Consider the following 19,965-nt stretch of genomic DNA (forward strand, 5'->3'; position numbering starts at 1 on the left):
TTGATATCTTTCGTGAACATAAGAAGATTGCATTTCCGTATAACGATCAATCATACGATTGTTGTAACGGCAGTACCTAATCAAAGGTTCGTGCTCCAAGGGTTGTCCATTTACTCCCACGACTCGTTCATAAATTCTTGTCAATGTCGTGTTTATAGGATAGGGTTCAAACAACTTTAGTTCATCATAATCATCCTCCAAAATCATATTATAGTGGATGATGCAAGTCATTATAATGCTCATAAGCACTTCTTCATCAAACATACGAGAAGCCTCCCTAATGATTGGGCAACGAGCTTGGAGGATACTAAAACATCTTTCCACATTTTTCATATAACCCTTTTGATAGACAGCAAAGTATTTTTTCTTCTTCGATTGGGGATGCCAAATTGTTTTGACGCATGTCGTCCACCTCGGGTAAATTCTGTCTGTTAGGTAGTACCCACCCAAGTAGACAATATTGTTGATTTGATACGTGATCTGAGGGGAATGTCTTCTCAACACATCATTGAACACCAGGAATTGATCAAGCACATTAAGGTCGTTTTGAGATCCTGTAACATCGAAAAAGGCATGCCAAACCCAGGTATCGAATGATACTTTTTTTGCCCTTTCTATTCCCATAATCTTCTTGCCATGTAGTTGGGCAATTCTTCCACTCCCAGTGCATGCATGCGATGCTTCCAATCATGCTTAGGAAACCTCGAGCCTCGGCTTTTTGTAGAAGCCTTTGGAGGTCCCTAGTCGTAGGTTTGCGGAGGTAATCCCTTGTGTAGATAGTTTTAATTGCATCACAAAATCTAACCAAACGCTCTAGGATAATAAATTTCCTCATCCTAGCAATCTCATCCACCTGGTCTGAAAATGCGTCATACACTTATAGCCGTAAAGAAGCTATAAGTGTTTGCTCCGGAAGAAGACTAAAAACCCTAAGAGCATCATACTTCTGAACGAAGTATGCGTCGTAATTGCAAACATCATGCATGATTTTATTGAATAAATGAGGGTGCATTCTATATCGCCCTTGAAAATCAACACTAGAGTTAGGGATCATCATTTGGCCCGCGGGCTCGGGTGCCCATGGGGCCCCGCCCGGCCCATCGAGAAAAAACCCAGCCCGGCCCGTTATGGGCCATGGGCCAACCCGGCCCATCAAAGTGTGGGCTAGGCTTGGGCTAAGGGGTCTAAAGCCTAGCCCGGCCCATAGGCCCGGCCCAGAGAAGCCCATAAAAACCCGGCCCGTTTGGCCCATCAAAGCCCAGCCCGCTTGGCCCATGATTATAATGTATAATTATAATTATAATTTATTATAGTGGACTATGGGTGTACTAATTTCTAAAAAAAAATACTTCTTGATTTTGTTTTTTTCCTTTTGGTAGGAACTTAAACTCTCTCTAGACGTGGTTTTTATTTATGGAATTTACTCACAAAACCAACATGAGTATTGAACAAATAAATACCATATTCGTAAATTGTTTTATAAAAGTCACAACACAACACTAGCCCATTTTTTAACCACTGACCGACACCTTTAATCAAAGAGAACCATGAAAGGAAAAAATAAAAGAAAAACACCCAAGATTTGTTTAATTTTATTTCTCTTTTCGGGAATGAGAAAATTCTCTAGAATTAAGAGGGAACGGGTAAAAACATAAAACACCAGAAAACGCAGAGCCACCTGAGGCATCATGCTAATTGCCTCTATTTTCTCTTATTTGTAGAATCTGCAATAGCTCCGCATGATCATTGTTTCTCTTCCACAGTGCTTCTACATGCTGGTTGGCACAATAGAGCTGCCTTTGCAAATCCGCCACCTGAGCCTTCAAGGAGGCTACTTCCTCGGTCAGAGCTCCACACTCTCGCGTCCTCGCCAGTAATCTTATGCCCAAATTTGTAGCGGAGACTGCTTGGAGAACAGTTAAATCATGAGACTCCTCCACCGCGGCCTTGTCTGACCTCTGTGCCACGTGCAGATGATCTGCCGGTGTGAGTCTACTAACAGTCATGCCTCCTGGCAGCACTACTCTTTTCGACATTACCTCAGCAAAGTTTGAGGCCGAGCCATGATGATAGGAGGAGTTTGGGAAGATAGGGTTTGGAGGAGCGCCTACTTGAACATTCGGTGGTGCAAGTGATAACTCAATGTTGAGATTATCAATGAGCTTAGATGAGGATGCCATTGTTTTGTTTCTGGATTTTTTTTATGGTTTTCCTTGAGTTTTCAAGAAGAAATGCGGGGTAATCCTACACTTCACCGATGAATGGTTTAAATAAACATCTACTGATGAGGGAGCCGACATCCACTTCGGTTTTCTGGATTTACCTCCGCGTTTTCTGGTGTTTTATGCTTTTACCCTTTAAGAAGTTAGTATCCCCAGACTCCTCCACCACGACTCTCTCTGCCTCCTCAGGTATAAAGGAAATGACTTTCTCTTTCCAATGGTTTTTTTTAAGTCTTTTGCTTGATGGATGGGGACCATTCTTAGCTTGTTGTTTATGAGATCCAAAGCACAAAAGTGCTCTTCATGATGTTTATTTATAAAGGAAATAATTAGATTCTTTTAATTTTTAATTTTTATTTATTTTATAAAAAAACTGTTTATTTATTTATATTGTTAGCCCATTTGGCCCGGCCCATTTTGGCCCATTTGGCCTAGCCCGATGAGGCCCGTAAAAGCCTAGCCCATGGGGCGGGCTCGGGCTTTGATTTTGTAGAAAAAGCCTAGCCCGGCCCAGCCCGTATATTTTAATTAATCTAATAAACCCGGCCCGGCCTAGCCCAAACCCATTAGGCTTGGGCCGGGCTAGCCCAGCCCGGCCCATTGCCGATCCCTAACTAGAGTACAACGAATTTGGGAAAAATTAATCTTCCAAGAGATTCTTATCCAAAGAATGCGTACGTCTGTTCGTGTTCGGGCCACGGCCGAGTTGTGAACCATGGTGGTGTTGGCTTGATTGATCGAGCATACCCACCGCTAAAACAACTTGATCATCATCTGCTTCCCACTCCCTTTCTTCTTCAGCACATTTATGCATTTTTTCTTCATTTTCTCGCTCGACCCTCTCCAACAACCTCCTCATGTAAGACATTGAAAGTAGAATGTATTTTGTAAAATCTGAGAAAAGAAAGGATAGAGAGGATATGGATGATTGGTGTGAGTTGAGGGTGTGGTTTTATAATAGGATTTAGAAGATATAGATGACACATGGCGCAATAATAGCAACCGAAAATCTTATTCGAAATATGAGATGTGAATTTTATAATAAATATGGACATGTGAAAACAGAAAATCTTATCCGAAATTTGAGATGTGAATTTTATAATAAATATAGACACGTGACAACCGAAAATCTTATTTGAATATTTTATTCAAAATATGAGAAGTGAATTTTATAATAAATATGGACACATGAAAATCGAAAATCTTATACAAATTAATCTTATAAGTATTTAAAAATAAAATTAGTTTGTTGTAAATAGTAATTGCCCTTTACCATGATAATGGGTGAAAAAGTAACAACAAAATTGCTACGGCAAGACTATTCACGTGAATAGTAAGATCCCTTACCTCTCCTTGCCTTTTACCATGAAAAATGGAGTGGAAATGCTCTAAGCGACTTAGTAATGCCTACTATATCATTCTTGGCTCGAACACTACTTTGTGCCATCCATTGTTAAATTTGAAGAGTGCTATTATTAGTCGTGTGTGAGCTCACATACATCCATCCACACACCGAAACACAACTTACCATAGTAATAAGTACTAAAAACACTATGGTAAGAAATATTTATGTAATTGAATAAAAAGTTTTTGAAAAGAAGAAAAGAAGAGGGTGAAAAATAAAAATTTAAAAGTGAAAGTGGGGCGTTGCGCCTAAAGATGAGTAGCAGAGTGGTGGTGGGCAGTGGGCACTTCACTTATAGGCTTATGAGAGCACGTCAAAGGAAAAAGCGTACGTCTCTCTCTCTCTCTCTCTCTCTCTCTCTCTCTCTCTCTTTCTCTCTGAGTCTGCGTGTAGTAAAACTGGCTCGCACAGACAAGACAGCATTATTTATGACTTCCTAATGAGACACAAAGAGCCATAGAGAGAGAGAGTGAGCGAGCAAGTCAGCCTCACCCTTTCCATTCCACCCACTCTCTCGCTCCTTGGACTTGTTCAAGACGCGCCCCTCTCTCTCGTTTCTTTTTTTTACTGGTAAAACAGTCTCTCTCTCTGATCATTTCAAAAGCAAAGGCATGTTTGGACATTTGCTTGTATGTCGCGTGGTGGATGCCATGTTATGTTAAGTCGATCCATCGTCTTGTAAATCTTGTTTTGTTTGTTCTCTCGTGGTGGACTGGGCTGGCCAAGGGTTTTGTCAATGGCAGATCTGCTTCAACTCCATCCCCAGCTTTTTTTAACACATTTCTTTCTTTTTCTTTTTTACTTTTACAACAAGGAATGTGAAGGTCCCTATACATGAATCATGACTTGTAGTGAAAGGTAAGTACGAATTAAGCTGTAAATTTATGGGTGCATGGTGAGAGTTTTTCTCTTCACTCCAGAAACAAGAAAACCATGAAATATAAGTAAATTTCGATATGTAGAATTATGAGAGCGACCGACATATTTAGACAAGAATCAACGCGATCAATGTTCCAGATTCACAGTCATGCATGTAAATATCTCGTGTTGATAGACGGTGTAGTAAAAGAAGACTTCCTTGTATGATTATCACATTATGTTTGAACTTACCATAGTGGAATTAAACCATATGTTAAACATATCACATTATGACCATATAACCTTTTAAAAATTAAAATATATTACAAATTTGATTATGAGAAGAATTATTGTTTGCAATGAGGCAAAGAAAAGATGCAAAGCAGGTTCTCATTTTGTCAACAAAGCAAGATCGACATGAATGTATCAACAAATCATATCAAACTCTAGATCAGAAGTGGGATTTATTCAACTCAAAAAAGGAAAAAAGAGAAAAGAAAGAAAAAACACAACTCACTCACAAAGAAGTGGGAGATTTGTTAAAGACTGTTTGTTTGTTATGTCAAACACTAACCCAAAGCAAAGACTTGTTAATTTGCCTATACTTTCTTCTACTGCCTTTCTAATTAATAATTGTTCCTAACACGACTTTATTTATTTTTTTAATTTTTATACAATCGATATTTTACTTGAATATAATCTAATTACAGAAATGAGAATTTGAACTCGAGTACAAAATAAACCGCACATTCGTTTTAGCCAACTTCACTGACGACTTTAATATTGCATAGGGACATATATGCATTATTATAATATCATTTGTTGTTTCTAAAACCCTCAAAAATCAATGAAGAGTCCAAGACACATAAATGCTTGGAAGCATAAACCCAAAAGTGTATTAACTATACAACCCCTACTAGTTACTTCTTTCTACTACTGCGAATAGAGTCTATAGGCTCTGTTTCTCTTTCTCTCTCTTTTGAGTCTTCTTGAGCAATGAGCACAGTGACTCTTTATTTAGGCTTCTATAAGAGGTTGTTTTCAATGGGTCCGGCTTGGTGTGTGTGCCGTTACATTTCTGCCCGCCAACGAAACACACCGAAAGCACAAAAGAAAAGAATGAAAGAAAAGAAAGAAAAGAAAGAAAAGAAAAGAAAAGAAAAGAAATTCCAAAACCCAATATATATATAAAAAAGGACAAGCGTGAAACCCACTCTGCTCTAAAATCAATCCCCCTACCCCCTCTTTTTCTTCTTTCCCTGTCACCCTCTCCCCCCCTCTCTCTCTCCTTCTCTCCCTCTCTCTAGCTATACTCTATTCTCCACACCACAACCCAAAGCAAAAATACAGAGATATGGGTGTGAGACTGATGAGCTTTTCTTTTGTATAATGAGCAGAGGACTAAAACCTCTTCTTCTTAGAAGAAGATGGCAATGAAACAAAATGAGCAAAACCACCAAGAACAACAGCAACAACAAACCCATTCACTTTTGTTGGATGCTTTGTTGTGTGAAGAGGAGAAATGGGAGGAGGATGAAGGAGAAGTAGTGCAAGATTCTTTAGAGGAAGTGACCAGTGAGAACTACAAGAATGACATTAATGGGCACAACCCAGCCTGCCCTTCTCTGTTTCCCCTGCTCTTGTTGGAACAAGATCTGTTCTGGGAAGATGAAGAGCTTGTCTCTCTCTTCTCCAAAGAAGAGCAGCAGCAGACCCATTTCATCAAACACTTGGAGGACATGGGAAACGAAGCACCAGAGCACTCTTTGATCTCTGCGGCTCGTCGTGAAGCTGTCTTGTGGATGCTCAAAGTCAATGCCCATTATGGGTTCACTGCTCTCACTGCAATCCTAGCCATTAACTACTTTGACAGGTTCATCTCCAGCCTCCATTTTCAGAGGGACAAGCCATGGATGGTGCAGCTTGTGGCTGTCACCTGTCTCTCCTTGGCAGCCAAAGTGGAAGAAACCCAAGTGCCTCTTCTTCTAGACCTTCAAGTACGTTTAGCCATTTTGAATTCAAAGTATTGACCTTTATTTTCGTTTTTGCTGATTAAATTCTAAAATCTGACATTTGGATTTTGTTCTGTTTCAGGTGGAGGACACAAAGTATGTGTTTGAGGCCAAAACGATTCAAAGAATGGAGCTTTTGGTGCTCTCAACTCTCCAATGGAAGATGCACCCAGTGACCCCACTTTCATTCCTCGACCACATCATAAGGAGGCTTGGATTGAAAACCCTTCTCCACTGGGAGTTTCTCAAGCGCTGTGAGCGTCTTCTTCTTTCTGTGGTCTTTGGTAAGCAAAATCTGTAACGGTTACACTAATCACATTGATATTTGAACCAAAGCTTAGATTCTTTTTTTCGATAAGAACAAAGAACAGAACTTCACCCTTACGACTTCTCATCATTTTGTTTGCTTTTTCTTCATGGGTTTCTCTCAGATTCAAGATTCATTGGTTATTTGCCGTCTGTGTTGGCCACTGCAACAATGATGCGCGTTATAGACCATGTTGAGCCTTGTAATGCCATGGAATATCAAAACCAGCTTCTGGGTGTTCTCAAAATAAGCAAGGTTTGTACTTTAATGCTTTTGTTTCATTCAAGTGAATCATGATGCTCTTCATCAGTTTTCATGCTTCAAACAGAACATCAGTTAATGCACATTATTAGATATATGATTTACTTAATTAATTATGATTAATTATTTCTTAATTAAGTGCTGCATTGTGAAACAGGAAAAGGTGAATGATTGTTACAGTCTCATTCTCGAGCTGTCCAAGGCCTATGATTGTGGCTACAACAATCCCCACAAGCGCAAGCATGTACAAATCCCAGGCAGCCCAAGTGGGGTAATTGATGCGTATTTCAGCTATGATGAAAGCTCAAATGATTCTTGGGCATTGGGCTCATCAATTTCTTCATCCCCGGAGCCACTCCTCAAGAGGAGCAGAGCAGCAGAGAAGGACCAACAGATGAAAATGGCGTCACTCAACAGGCTCTTTGTGGGAATTGTGGGTAGCCCTCCTTAATAAAACCATCATCAATTTATCTTCCTCTCTCAAGAAAAACACAAAAAAAAATTGAAGTTCAAAAACTCCATGTCTGTTATGGTAATTTCTCTTTTGGTGCAAAATCTAAAGTGCTGTGCTGCTGCTGCTGCCATACATGCATAGTTTCTGTGCCTTAATTTTCCAAACAATGCCCGCAATTCTACAGTCATGTACTGGAGAATTGGAGATGATGGAGTTTGTTATTGATGGCAATTTGGCAATTCACAGCAAAGAGGAGGGACAAGATTGGAAAGTTAAGAATTACTCTCTACATTGAAGTCTGCTTCTCTGTATATTTTGAAATATGGAGAACTCTTATATATTTCCATATATCTCTATATAAGTCTCTCTTTGGCCCATTTGGACATATTATATTAATAAATAAATTTAAACACCAATTTTGTTCATTTGTGTTCAAATATTATCTGTTCACTTCTCATTAGCTCGATCCCTGTATAGCAGAAAAATGGTATGTCAGATGTGTCAGGCATCAAAATCTCTATTTAGTATCTGGTCAATGAAAATGGATTATATTTTGTTTAGGATGATGCTTGTCTCTTATCGTGTAAGGAGATGTGAATCATAGTTTAACATGTATTCAAAAATATTTACACGAAGAAAAACTTATGCACACGTATCAATAGTTTGACAGGAATGTAGGAGCTCATGATATTTTCCTTTTGTTTATGATATAAATTGCAAATTTCAACTTCATAATTAAGATTAAATCTAGAAATTAGATTAAGTTAAGTGGGTTTTTTTTTTTTTGAAAATTTGTTTAAGGGAAGATAGATTTGCATGTGAAGAGAGGAAGAGACTGTCGGGTAGTGGATTTGGTGGAAGTAAGACTTTTTGATTGCGGAGTTTGACCTTGTTGGAAGAGCCACTTTCTTTTCTTTATGTGACCAAAAATAAAATAAAATAAAATAAAATTTGTGATGTTGGTGTAAGATTGAGGTAACCGTAATCTTCTGTGTATGAACCTAACCCCCCACCTAGTGGCCTACACTTAAAAAACACCATATAATGCTCTCTTTTAGATCTTCTTCACCTTTTTGGCTTCAAGTGTTAGATTGGTCATGCAATGCAGCTGTCCTATCCTTTACGTGCCTATGGAGAGAGTGTGCTCAGTTGCAAGACTGTCATTTGAAGTGGTCAATAATAAACCATTTTATTTGGTAAGTCTTTGTTTTGTTCATCAATTAGGGAAAAGAGTTTTTATGGTCAATTGATAATGAAATGAAGATTAGCTTTCTAAATTCTAAAAGAAAGAAAAAAGAGAGTATTTATGTAGGAAGATGTGATTCACACTCCCCCTTAGTTATTTTGCACTCTTACTAGTATAACTAGGGAATTTTTGTTATCGCTTTGAAATAACAGTCATGCGCTTTTGTTACAGACTGCATGATGACTAATTTGGAGTCCCTATAATAGTACTAAAAAATAATACAAAATTTGAGAGTGAATAACATCTGTTTTTTTTAATTATATATATATGGAATTTTTTAATTTCAACTTGATCTTTAGCGAAAAATGAATAAATAAATAAAGAGGGCTGATTAGGCCTAAGCTTTAGGTCAATGATTATAAGTATGTATGGGTTAGATAATAAGTCTTTGATGTGTGTGAGTTCCAACTTCCAACAAGGGTGGGGATTTTACAGGTCACTCAGTGAAAAAAATACAAAGCGTTTGTTTTAGCTGGGTGTTTTTAATTGGAGTCTTGGTCATTTAGTTGGTGAATGTTTGAAAATGTTGAGAGGTAAAAGCTTTTGTTAATATAAAAGAGATGAGAGTGAAAATGAAATGCCCATACAGAATGACATCAGTGTCGTACCATTAGTGCCTAAAATTATTAAAATAAAAATATTTTGCAGGTCAAAGCAGTCATTATATTCAAATCCTACTGGCTCCTGCAGTAAAACTGTGAAACTGATATGCCTCTGTGTGTGATCTTGCTTAGGTGTGTGCATGTGCGTTTTATAGAAAACTCTCTCTCTCTCTCTCTCTCTCTCTCTCGGATTTGCATCCACATTGCCCCATTGATCTTGCCTAGGGTTTGTTTGATGTGGTTGTCCCTAACTCCTGAGCCATATAGAAAATACCCAAATTAAAGATTTCCTTTATCTCTTTACAAACATGTAACAACAAAAAATGCACACATACTTAACTAGTGTAGTTTAATTTTCAGCCTAAAATCTGAAAGTTTGCAATTTTGACTATGTTTAGATCATTTTTGGACCCACGTACTTGTATCAAATGAAAGCAAATGGTCAAAATAATTGAGTAGGGAGTCAAGATGGTTGAGAAAACTGAAAGTATTTCTTCCATCTAAAAATGACCTAAAGATTCAGAATTGTAAAATTTTCAAGCTTTAAGACAAAAATAGTTAACTGGTGACAGAAATTGTTTTGTCTTTTTGTATTTTTGAAGCAAGAGTACTACTTTGGCTTTACCATTGAAGAATCTTTAGAAGACACTACATGGTTATCACCTAACCTCCAATAGTTTGTTCTCTTTTTTGCATTGTCAAATCCTTCTTCATACTTTTTCTCCCTCATTACGATGAGGCAACAAGAATTTCAATACAAGGGCATGAAAAATTGTTGGATAAAGTTCTTGTTCTGCTTCACAGTGTGTATAATTAGATCAGATGTGTGAGTTTCACGTAATCAACGATAAGAAGTCGTCCAAACATACATGAGCGACTGACCATAATATAACTTTTATTAATAATACGTTTAAAAAAAAAAAAGTTATTCTGTGCCCTTGTTTATGCTTTTGCTGAGTAAGCCCTACGTAGCTAGTTGGCTTGATTACTCAATTTATAATGCCTGCGACCCTTTATGATATCCCAGCTTTTAGGCATGTTGGATATGCATCCTATAGCTAGCCCTAATTTAATCCAATCTTTCCCTTATGTAGAACTTAAAAAAAGGATTAGACCAACTTAGATATAACGTTAGCCCCATAATCTTTTCAAGCTAAAGTAATGCGAAAGTTTTGTGATACCCATTACCATATAAAGTGTACATTCCCTTGACCATCCCCCTTTGCGTGGAGATTCATGATGCTTCAATTTTAGTGGATTCTTAATAGTGCATGCCTCACCCTTTTGTTTATTCTCTTTGCTTTTTATTTTATTTTCAAATTTTTTCCGTGGAAGTAACAAAAAAAAAAAAGAAGGAAAAAGAAAAGCTCATTTTGCTTTTATCACGTGTTATATGGTAGCAATATTTTATTTTTATAAGATCGATGAGTCTAAGTAGTGCATGCAAGCACATTATTGAAGAAATGATTTTCTAGTATGATGCATATTAAAGCAAATGTGATGTTTTGTTCCTAGGGTTTGCACAAAATTTAGCATTTCAAATTAGGGCAATAGCTGTGGATGAAGAGAAAACAAAAAACATTGTCAAAACTTGTATTTTGACTAATGGCTATCACTATCCTGAATAATGAACATCATGCATTATGTTTTCCATAATCTACCAAAGAAAAAGATAAGTCTTCCCACTACATATAGAAAAGCAAGAGGGAGAGAGAGATATTTTTGGTGTTCAGAGGGAGAGAGATTAAATTGGTTTATGGTTTTGGGTAAGTAATTTTGATGGAGCTAGCACTCACTCAACTTATAAAAGGCAAAAAGACAAAAGGTGGGTTGATTTTGAATTTGGGAGACAAAATCTTTGATTTTGTGGGAAGATTGTCTTTTGTTTGGTCTTTTTTTTTGTTTTTTTTTTTGGGGTCTCTACTTTAAGGTTGGTAGAATGTGTAGATGGCATTTGATGCATGCTAGTGATCATGATACATGAGAGAGAGAGAGAGAGAGAGAGAGAGAGAGAGAGAGAGATATGTGTTTTGGAAGGGAAACAGCTTGCTCCCAAGGAGTAGTGAAGATGATGAGGTCAGTTTGTCCCTACCCCAATAATTGTAGAATAATATGATGGCTTGGATTGAGGCTTCTTTTTTTGACCTAGTCTCTCTTCTCTTCTGCATATTATTAATTGCTGTTTTCATTAAACAAAGTCACATGAATTCAAATTGGAAACACAAACTCAAAACCCTTTGGCTTTGAGTAAATTTTTCTTCTTCTTTCTTTCTTCTCTTTTCTCTGCTCACAGCTGTAAAGTTTCAAAGGACAACAAAGGAGAGGACCATTCAGAACTGTGGGCCTCTGTCTTTCTCTCTCTCTCTCTCACACACATGCATGACACACATCTATGGCTCTTCTCTCAGTCTCATCTCATGTCCCAGCCAGGGGACTTTGTTCTTTGTACAACATGGAAACAACTTCCATAGGCTGTGCCATTGAAACATGCAAGTGATACTTTTTGTAGCCACTGCCATCTTCAGGTCTACATAATTAATGATCTCTTTTGACCCAAAGAAAATAAAAAGAAGTATATCTCAATGCCTGCATTTTCTCTCTTTTCTTTGGGGTTTAAAATAAGACTTCATATTAGGAACTAATCTTGAGGTAAAATGCCTCAAGACTAGTTGGTATCTATAATATTATTCTGCAGAACTTATAAAATAGTAACCTTATTTTGACTTCCTTAATCCTTTATTATTTCTAGAGACATCACTAATTCTATATGAACTATATGAATTGGTACTCTGAGAATGAATGTTTATCTATATTAACTTTACAACAATTATCCTTTTCTTTCTTAGAGCTTTTGCCAAAGCATTTCTGGATGCAGCAAAACGTGCCAAATCATTCATGGAAAATCCTGCAATCACACACAACCACAAAGATTACTAGGTATTGATGTTACATAACTTGTCCCACAAACTCACAAGATAAGATGAAGATGTGTTCCATATTCGTTGCCCGATGCCAAAGGGAACTTCAAAAAGCTGATGCAGCATTTTCCAATGGCCCCCCTATATAAAATCAGAAGGAGAAGGCCCCAAAAACCATTGTCAAGTAACAGCAACCTCATCAGCCTGCATTGCACATCCGATGCGTGACCCGAATAATTGTGCCAATGTCCTTCATATCTCTTCTGTAAAACAGTTAATATATTGACACTGGAAAAATCGGCATCCGATGTGTTGGGTTGTGTCCTTGGCTTCACTTACATTATTGAAAAGGGTCACCATCAAAAGAATCTCATCAAATAATGCCAAAACCAAAAACCAATTTAGCTCAAGTGTGGTTCCATAAAAAAAAGAAAAAAAGAAAAAAGAAAAAGGAAAACAAAATGTTCATGTTGTTGACCTTGTACAATCATATTCATTAAAATGTGAAAACATGATCTTGCTTTTTCTGTTGGACTCAACACATTGTAGGCTCTACCATGTAAACTCATTGAAAAAGGGGTTTGATTTATGAGGAAGCTAGCTCAACAGACATACTAATTGAACTGAGCTCCATGACCACTTGGGTTGTTCTCTATTTAATGAGTCATGTCCTCAAGATTCAATAAGTAGTGGAAGTTGATGAAACTTTACACACCAAGATCTTCATGTAGGACCTTTCTCCTTCAATGACCCCAAAATGGCTACCCTACATGTGTCACTCACATTATACCAATAGAATTTTTGCTAGGACACGTGTAACATTTCGGGTGGTTCATGATACTGCAAATGCTAAATAGGGGTTTATTTACCACAAATGAGTGAAAATGGTTTTACATTTTTACATCATTACTAAATCATGGATGAAACAAGTTGTGTAAGAAAGAACAAGTTTTGGTCCATTTTTCATCCTATATATGCATTTACCTATGAAATTTGAGCAGTACATTTTCTAATCGGTTATCAGTGTGTTACAATTTTCTAAGACGTCATATTAAAATGAGCCTATTTGTAAAAAGCTAAAAGGGTGGGTAAATAGATTAGAGGGTAAATACTAAATGGTCCCTATTTATCTTCTTCTGTATAGTAGTAGGAGGTGAAATTAAATACAAAGCCAAATAGGTGGCCTTTTGGGGCTCTAGAGTCCCTTTACAAAGTCAGAAGAAAAGGACAAGAGAAGTTTGAGGGGCCAGCCATGGCATGTCCCAGAACTGTGAGACTTGGCTGCCAACCTGCAAGCATGTCTGGCTTCTCAGACAAAGATTTGGGTATCTTTTGAACGGGGCTGCAATTACCATAACCCCTATCAACAAATGTTTTCAAAGGGTCTTGGACTCTACAAATTCTATGAGGCTGCTGGGTCTAGTAGTAAAAGGTGGTAGGTGACAACTTCAAATGCTCTATCCAATACAAGGCCCACTGGTCTAACGTATTTACATTTTTAGGGTCCACATAGAATAAATTGACAAGCTATTTTGCAGATATCCTTCCTTAATTTTACTCCCAAATTATTTATAAGATATTAAAGAAGGAATTAATTTATAGAATATTCTATTTTCTCAGATAATGTAGCACGTTACGTTTTCGGACTATCAAATTAAACTGTTGATCACGTGAATTATTGCCTAAGTACACAATTTGAATTAAAATTTGTCATCATAAGTTTCGCAAGATTTGACATAACGTGTGGAATAGTCAACCCCCATCCCCACACACATATAATGTCATTTCTTGTAGGGTAGAGTTGCACATGATGTTTCATACGCATATGGTATCTTTTTATGTACAGACATGTAATTGAGAGTGTTAGCTTGATATACATTGTTGGTCGATTATTAAGTTTTTAGAGTCAAATAATCGTCAAACATGATATCTGAGCTCTCGTTCCTTGAGGATTTACTAGAAAACTATATAGAATTATATACATGTATGTACATATAAATCACCAAAACTTTCTTGATGCATTAATAGTTCATGGGCATTACCGAATTCCGCTATCCCTACAACAAAAAGGTTATATGAAGATGTGAAGAGGACTACGTTGAGCCCCTTGTGGTTAAACTTGAAATAGCTGGAGAGACTATTGCATATATATATCTATTTGCATCATGAAATAACTATTCTTTTAGATTTTATCTGAGGCAAAGCAAAGAGCCTCTGGCCTTTATGGCCTCATACATACCACAACCTGCAACTCCAAAACGATATAAATTATTTGGCCCACAATTTTTTTTTAAATCTTTTTATTTTGTTCATACAAAAACAGAGCCCGTGACTGTTGTCATAGATTTATAGTACACTATTAAAAGTTGGTGTGCCATCAACTCTTTCCTTCCACATCCACTTTTCCCCCCAAAACAGAAAAAAGAATAAGAAAAAGAAAAAAAGAATGAAGAAGAAGAAGAAGCTTCACACACGTGATATCCTGAATTAAACTATGAATCATAAATAAGGTAATATCCTGAATTAAACTATGAATCATAAATAAGGTAATGGCAGAAATCGCAATGAATTACTAACTATTAACTCTACTGCTCTGCACTTACAGCTTGAGGTTAGACGAATCCTTGAGCATTGTATTTTTTTTCTCTATACAAATAACATTAGAGCAATGAGAATCGAATATAGGATCTCGGGTGCATCTAGGTAGATGCTTTTAACCTATGATCCCGTTGCAACCTTGAGCTTCTTTAATGTGGAGTTTTGTAGCTTCAATAGTGCATCTCCATACTAGGCCTCAAAAGTTTGATTTATAGTTGGAGTTACAAAATAATTATATCTTCACAGGACAAGAGTTCAATTCTAATTCTTCCCTTCCAACTTGTAGGGTAAGAACAAATATGAAGCATTGTCTTACAAAATAAAGATATTTTAGGGCTGGCTTCGGGTGTTATGGGTTGGACCGCTTGGCTTTTTGGGCCTCTGTATTTGTTTTGAATTGTACTGGCTCACTTCCAATCCACCTTTTATTTGTTGGTTGTCCATTTGTATTTTCACTTTGCTTTTCAATGAATTTTATTCTCTAACAACGGCTAAGTTATGAAACGCTGTTTTGATGTTTAATGCCAACCAATTATGCCTTGCAAAGGCAAACATTGGATTGAAGACACAAAATGCAAAATGCTTTCAGTAAATCATTTCCAAAATTTTGTTATCTGGAGGTGAGATATTTCAACCACATTCCAAACGTCAAATCATTTCCAGTATGATCTTCCATCCCAGCACCCAAGTTTCTTTAAATTTTGAATTCAAGCTTGAAGTTTTCACAGAGAATATATGTGGAGATTCTGCAAAAGCGAATCCTTGGTGTAACTTGATTACTAAAACAAAGGGTAAATATAAAATGCAAGCTACACTAGAGTTAAGCATTGTCTGTGTTTCGCTTAAACATTTGCGACGACGACCCCGACAACAAACACAGATGCGAATGGTCTGGCATATATCCAAAGACATGCATAGCAGATAATAGATTAGCATCCACAGTAGAGTGAAATTAGTAAAGGCAGCTGGCGCAGCATATAAACATGTCCCACCAAGTAAATGGAAGTCAATTGTCCCATCAAAATCTATATGAAAAATCCATTTAGGAGCTCTGCTTACCAATTGGATCATCCTCCTCGCATATGAGCACCTAATTCACCAAACTGATCATCAGCTTCTACAGTATCCTCAGAAAGGCGCACTGCATCCAGTTTCTGTTTCAGGACTTCGATGGCATTGAGTAACAACTGAGAAGCTTTGACCGCACCAGTAGATTCCACTGTGAAAATAAAACTATCTTCTTTTGCAATGATATCCACAAGCCCAGGTTTCCCCATAGCTTCCGCTTTCTTGATCACTTCATCATCATAGGTGTATGCTTCAGGATCAACCACCACGACCTTTCAAAAGGAAAAGTTCAAAAAAGGAAACGAAAAAAGAAAGAAGATTAAGATAGGCCATCAGGAATTATGACACAGAATTCAAGCAATGGTGATACAATCTCATCAGGGAAACTGTTAGTAAAGTATTTTTTTTTTCTCTTCATATTCTCGTGGAAATGAACAATTTAAGCCTAAGCAAGCTGTAACAGAGACAATACAAGATTCAAATGAATTAGCTAACAAATCTGGGATCTGAATCCACTACCTAGATGATGTATACGTGTATAAAATGCACACCAAATAATTGTCTTGGAGCATTGGCCAGTTAAAGAGCACTTGCAAGAGAATCCCTCTACTATCGGTGACTATAATTCAAACATACACAACATCATTTATCTGAAAGATGGACAACAAGACTTTTTGGCTGTCATATGAAAATTGAATGAATAGCTTTCATTTAAATAGGATTTTTATGAACTCCCTTTAATGGAGTTCATAAAAACATATTTGGCATTCAGATCAATTTCCTCAAGATATTCCACATAAATCAACATGCAGAAATTCAAATATCATGGAATGACCAAAGATACAATAAAGGACGGCAAAATCTAGCGACATGAACCAGAACCTGAAAACTAGGTCCAAAATCAAGCCCTGTAACCACCAGTATAATCATCACTTGCATTCTACAGTGCCTCGATTACCCCTACCATCATGACCTGTGTGCTCCCTCCTAGAAACCACATCTTGCTACAAACAGAACTTTCAGACGCATAATCTTAACAGAAGTAGTAAACATCTACCCACCTATAAGTCATGCTATTGTATAACTACTGTCTACAATCTACTTAAGACAAAAACCTTTTGGCGATTGGCTCTTCATTGGGGAACTTCCCCATTTCCAGAAGTTAAGCAGCATTAGGATAATACACATTACACGATTTCTACCTATCTAATAAAAAGGTTGATAACTAGAGTAAAAGTCAATTATAAATACAAATCGAGGAAAGGTGAACTCTAGACCCCTCCCGAGATAAAAAGAACTGCTACAAACAAATGTATTATAAGATGAAGTACCAATTAAACACATTCAGCGTCACTCCTGAGGAGAAGCAGTACATTTAAATTCCATCTCCTATTTTCCCTTAAGAAGCACCAAGATACTTGAATACTTAGTAATATTCCATTAAATGTGTCCTCATGCTTAGTAAGACGAACTGAGAAGCAATCAAATGATGCACCACTAATGTAAGGATTCAGATAACCAGCACAGCAAGCATCTAAAGCAATGACCATAACAAAATCAGATTATCACATCCATTAAAAAGAAGTACAAACGTAAGAAACAACCAACCTTCTCGGTTTTAGGATCAAAGTCAAAGACTTTGGTAGGACTACTTTCAACCCAAGCCTTCTTCTCATCAAGAGTCAACATATCCATCAACTCCTCATTGATTCGAATATCGGGTTCATACATGAAAGTGACAGTGGCTGCAGGTGACCACTTGGCATGATCTTTGCCAATCCCCTTTCTGGCAATGGCCCTTAGCCTCAGCTCTTGCCCCCTTCGCAACTTCACAATGATAATCCCTCTAAAACCACACCAAAAGTAAAGTAACCAAATTTCAACAGCAAAACCATTCAACCATACCCAAATAACAATACAAATTACGACGTCAAACAAAAATTAGGGGAAAAGGACACATTACAATCTATTCCAAGAACAATACCAAAATCCTAAAAAACCCTATAAATAAGAGAGAGAGTACATACTTTTGTTCAGAGGATTCCATGCCGGCGGAATCGGAGAAATCGACGGGGACGACGGTGTGGTCAGAGCTGAGAAGGTCCTTGCTAGTGACGTCTAGGGTTTGGTCGGAATGGCACTTGGCGCGAAGATGAAACTCGACGGAGCAGAACTCGCACTGGCCGTCGCCGTCGCAGGCGTCGCAGTCACGTGAGAAGCGCATGCTCATGGCTCGGTCGGAGGTCAATGGGATGAGTCCGAGTCTGTGGGCTATGAACTCGTCGTTAAGCACGGACGAGTTGATCTCGATCTCGACAAGGTCGATGGCGACGGTGGGGACCTCGGCGATCATCACTCGCCGGAGCGCGTTGGCGACGCTGGCGTCGGTGTCGCGGAGCTCGAACTTCATGTAGTCGTCACGCATTTCACGGATTTTGACCCGCGGTACCCTCTGGTACGATTTGCCTTCCATTTCTCTATGTCTCTCCGAGTTTCTCACAGTACCGTCTCAGAGCTTAACTGTCTGAGAGAGAGAGAGAGAGAAGGGGTTTGGGTGAAGAAGACGGAGTGGCTGTAGAGAGAGGGTTTTGGGCTTTTTGTTTTGTTTTTGTTTTGATTATTTATTTATTTATTTATTTTTGCTATACAGGGTTTCTGCTTTTGGGCCTATGGTGTTTTATTTGCTGTGCCCTTCAAGTTTAAGTCTATGAAAGATCAATTTAAATTAAAAGCTGCGTTTCAGGATGATTTGTGAATCACTTATGTTCTACATTAGGCCTCATCATTTGGCCCGCGGGCTCATGGGCTTATGGGGGCCCGCCCGGCCCATCGGAAAAAAGCCCGGCCCGGTCTGTTATGGGCTTTGAGAGGGCCCGGCCCGCTTGGGCTTGGGCTGGGCTTGGGCTTAGGTGTTTGAAGCCCGACCCGACCCATAAGCCCAGCCCGATTAAGCCCATAAAAGCCCAGCCCGGCCAGCCCACAAAAGCCCGGCCCGTTAGGCCCGCATACATATATAATTATGTATAAATAAGAGTTTAGGATTAGGATTACATCACTTGAATGACAAATCCCCCTCTTTCATTTTTGTGTGTGTGTGTTACTTGTTTGAAAAATTGTGTTTCTGTTGAATTCTACTCATTCCTAGTTTTTAATTGGATAATTAGCACATTAATTTGTGTCATTTATTAATACAACAATTATATATATATATTATATATATATATATATATAATAAGACGAACAACATATCATATCACCAAACATAATCATACCACCAAATGTAATCATACTTTTCTTTAACACATCACCAAATATTTGCATATTTATTTATACCATTCTTATAAATTTTTTTTTTTTTTTAAACTTATTATTTTTTAGACCCATTTCGGCCCGGCCTGGCCCGATGGGCTTTTTCAAGCCCGGCTTATAAGATGGGCTTGGGCTTTGAATTTTCTAAAAAAAGCCGACCCGAGCCGTCCTGATATTTTCTCTCTCCTCTTTAAAGCCCGGTCCGACCCGGCCCGGCCCATTGACGAGCCCTATTCTACATACATAAATATAATGAAAGAAGATCATTTTTGTTTTGGTGCATTCATGGAGGGCAAGGATCGGGGAAGGGGCCTTACACAAATATTCATTGGGTGCTTAGGAATTTCGAACCACATGGATGAAGGTGGAAGAACTCAACCAATTGAGTTATACCTTACTACAGAAAATAGAAGTTAATTGTCTAACAAATATTCAAAGACTAGTTCATATATATATGCTTAGCAGATAATAGATTAACCATCCAGAATGCAATGAAATTAGTATTAGCATAGGCATATATAATATAAACATGTTCAACAAAGAAGATGGAAGGAAGTGCATTTAAATGTTTGCAAAGTCCAAGGTGAGCTGTGTTGATTGTTCATATTTTTATTGTTATTGCTTCAATTTAGTTTAAAAATTAAATAATTTCCTAAGGAACAACTCTCTAAAAATCCTGAAAAAAAGAGCAAAATAAATAAAATA

At 37.7% G+C, this 19,965-nt stretch overlaps 2 protein-coding genes across 2 annotated transcripts; one reads left to right on the top strand and one right to left on the bottom strand.

Annotated features, from left to right (window-relative positions):
* The first annotated feature begins 5,684 nt into the window (after positions 1-5,684).
* On the top strand, positions 5,685-7,956 carry CYCD3;1 (CYCLIN D3;1). Its single transcript, XM_021949621.2, has 4 exons — positions 5,685-6,482; positions 6,580-6,781; positions 6,929-7,059; positions 7,223-7,956. The coding sequence occupies exons 1-4, from the start codon at positions 5,913-5,915 to the stop codon at positions 7,514-7,516; spliced, it is 1,197 nt and encodes a 398-aa protein (XP_021805313.2). The 5' UTR covers positions 5,685-5,912; the 3' UTR covers positions 7,517-7,956.
* A 7,661-nt stretch (positions 7,957-15,617) lies between these two features.
* LOC110749525 (DNA-directed RNA polymerases II, IV and V subunit 3) lies at positions 15,618-18,591 on the bottom strand. The gene is made up of 3 exons (XM_021949634.2): positions 17,979-18,591; positions 17,560-17,797; positions 15,618-16,223 (listed from the first exon to the last, which is right to left on the bottom strand). Exons 1-3 carry the CDS (start codon positions 18,422-18,424, stop codon positions 15,951-15,953), a joined length of 957 nt encoding a protein of 318 aa, XP_021805326.1. The 5' UTR covers positions 18,425-18,591; the 3' UTR covers positions 15,618-15,950.
* Between the last annotated feature and the right edge of the window lie 1,374 nt (positions 18,592-19,965).

Source organism: Prunus avium, chromosome 8 (assembly GCF_965620075.1).
Source record: "Prunus avium chromosome 8, drPruAviu1.hap1.1, whole genome shotgun sequence".
Taxonomy (NCBI): Eukaryota; Viridiplantae; Streptophyta; class Magnoliopsida; order Rosales; family Rosaceae; genus Prunus; species Prunus avium.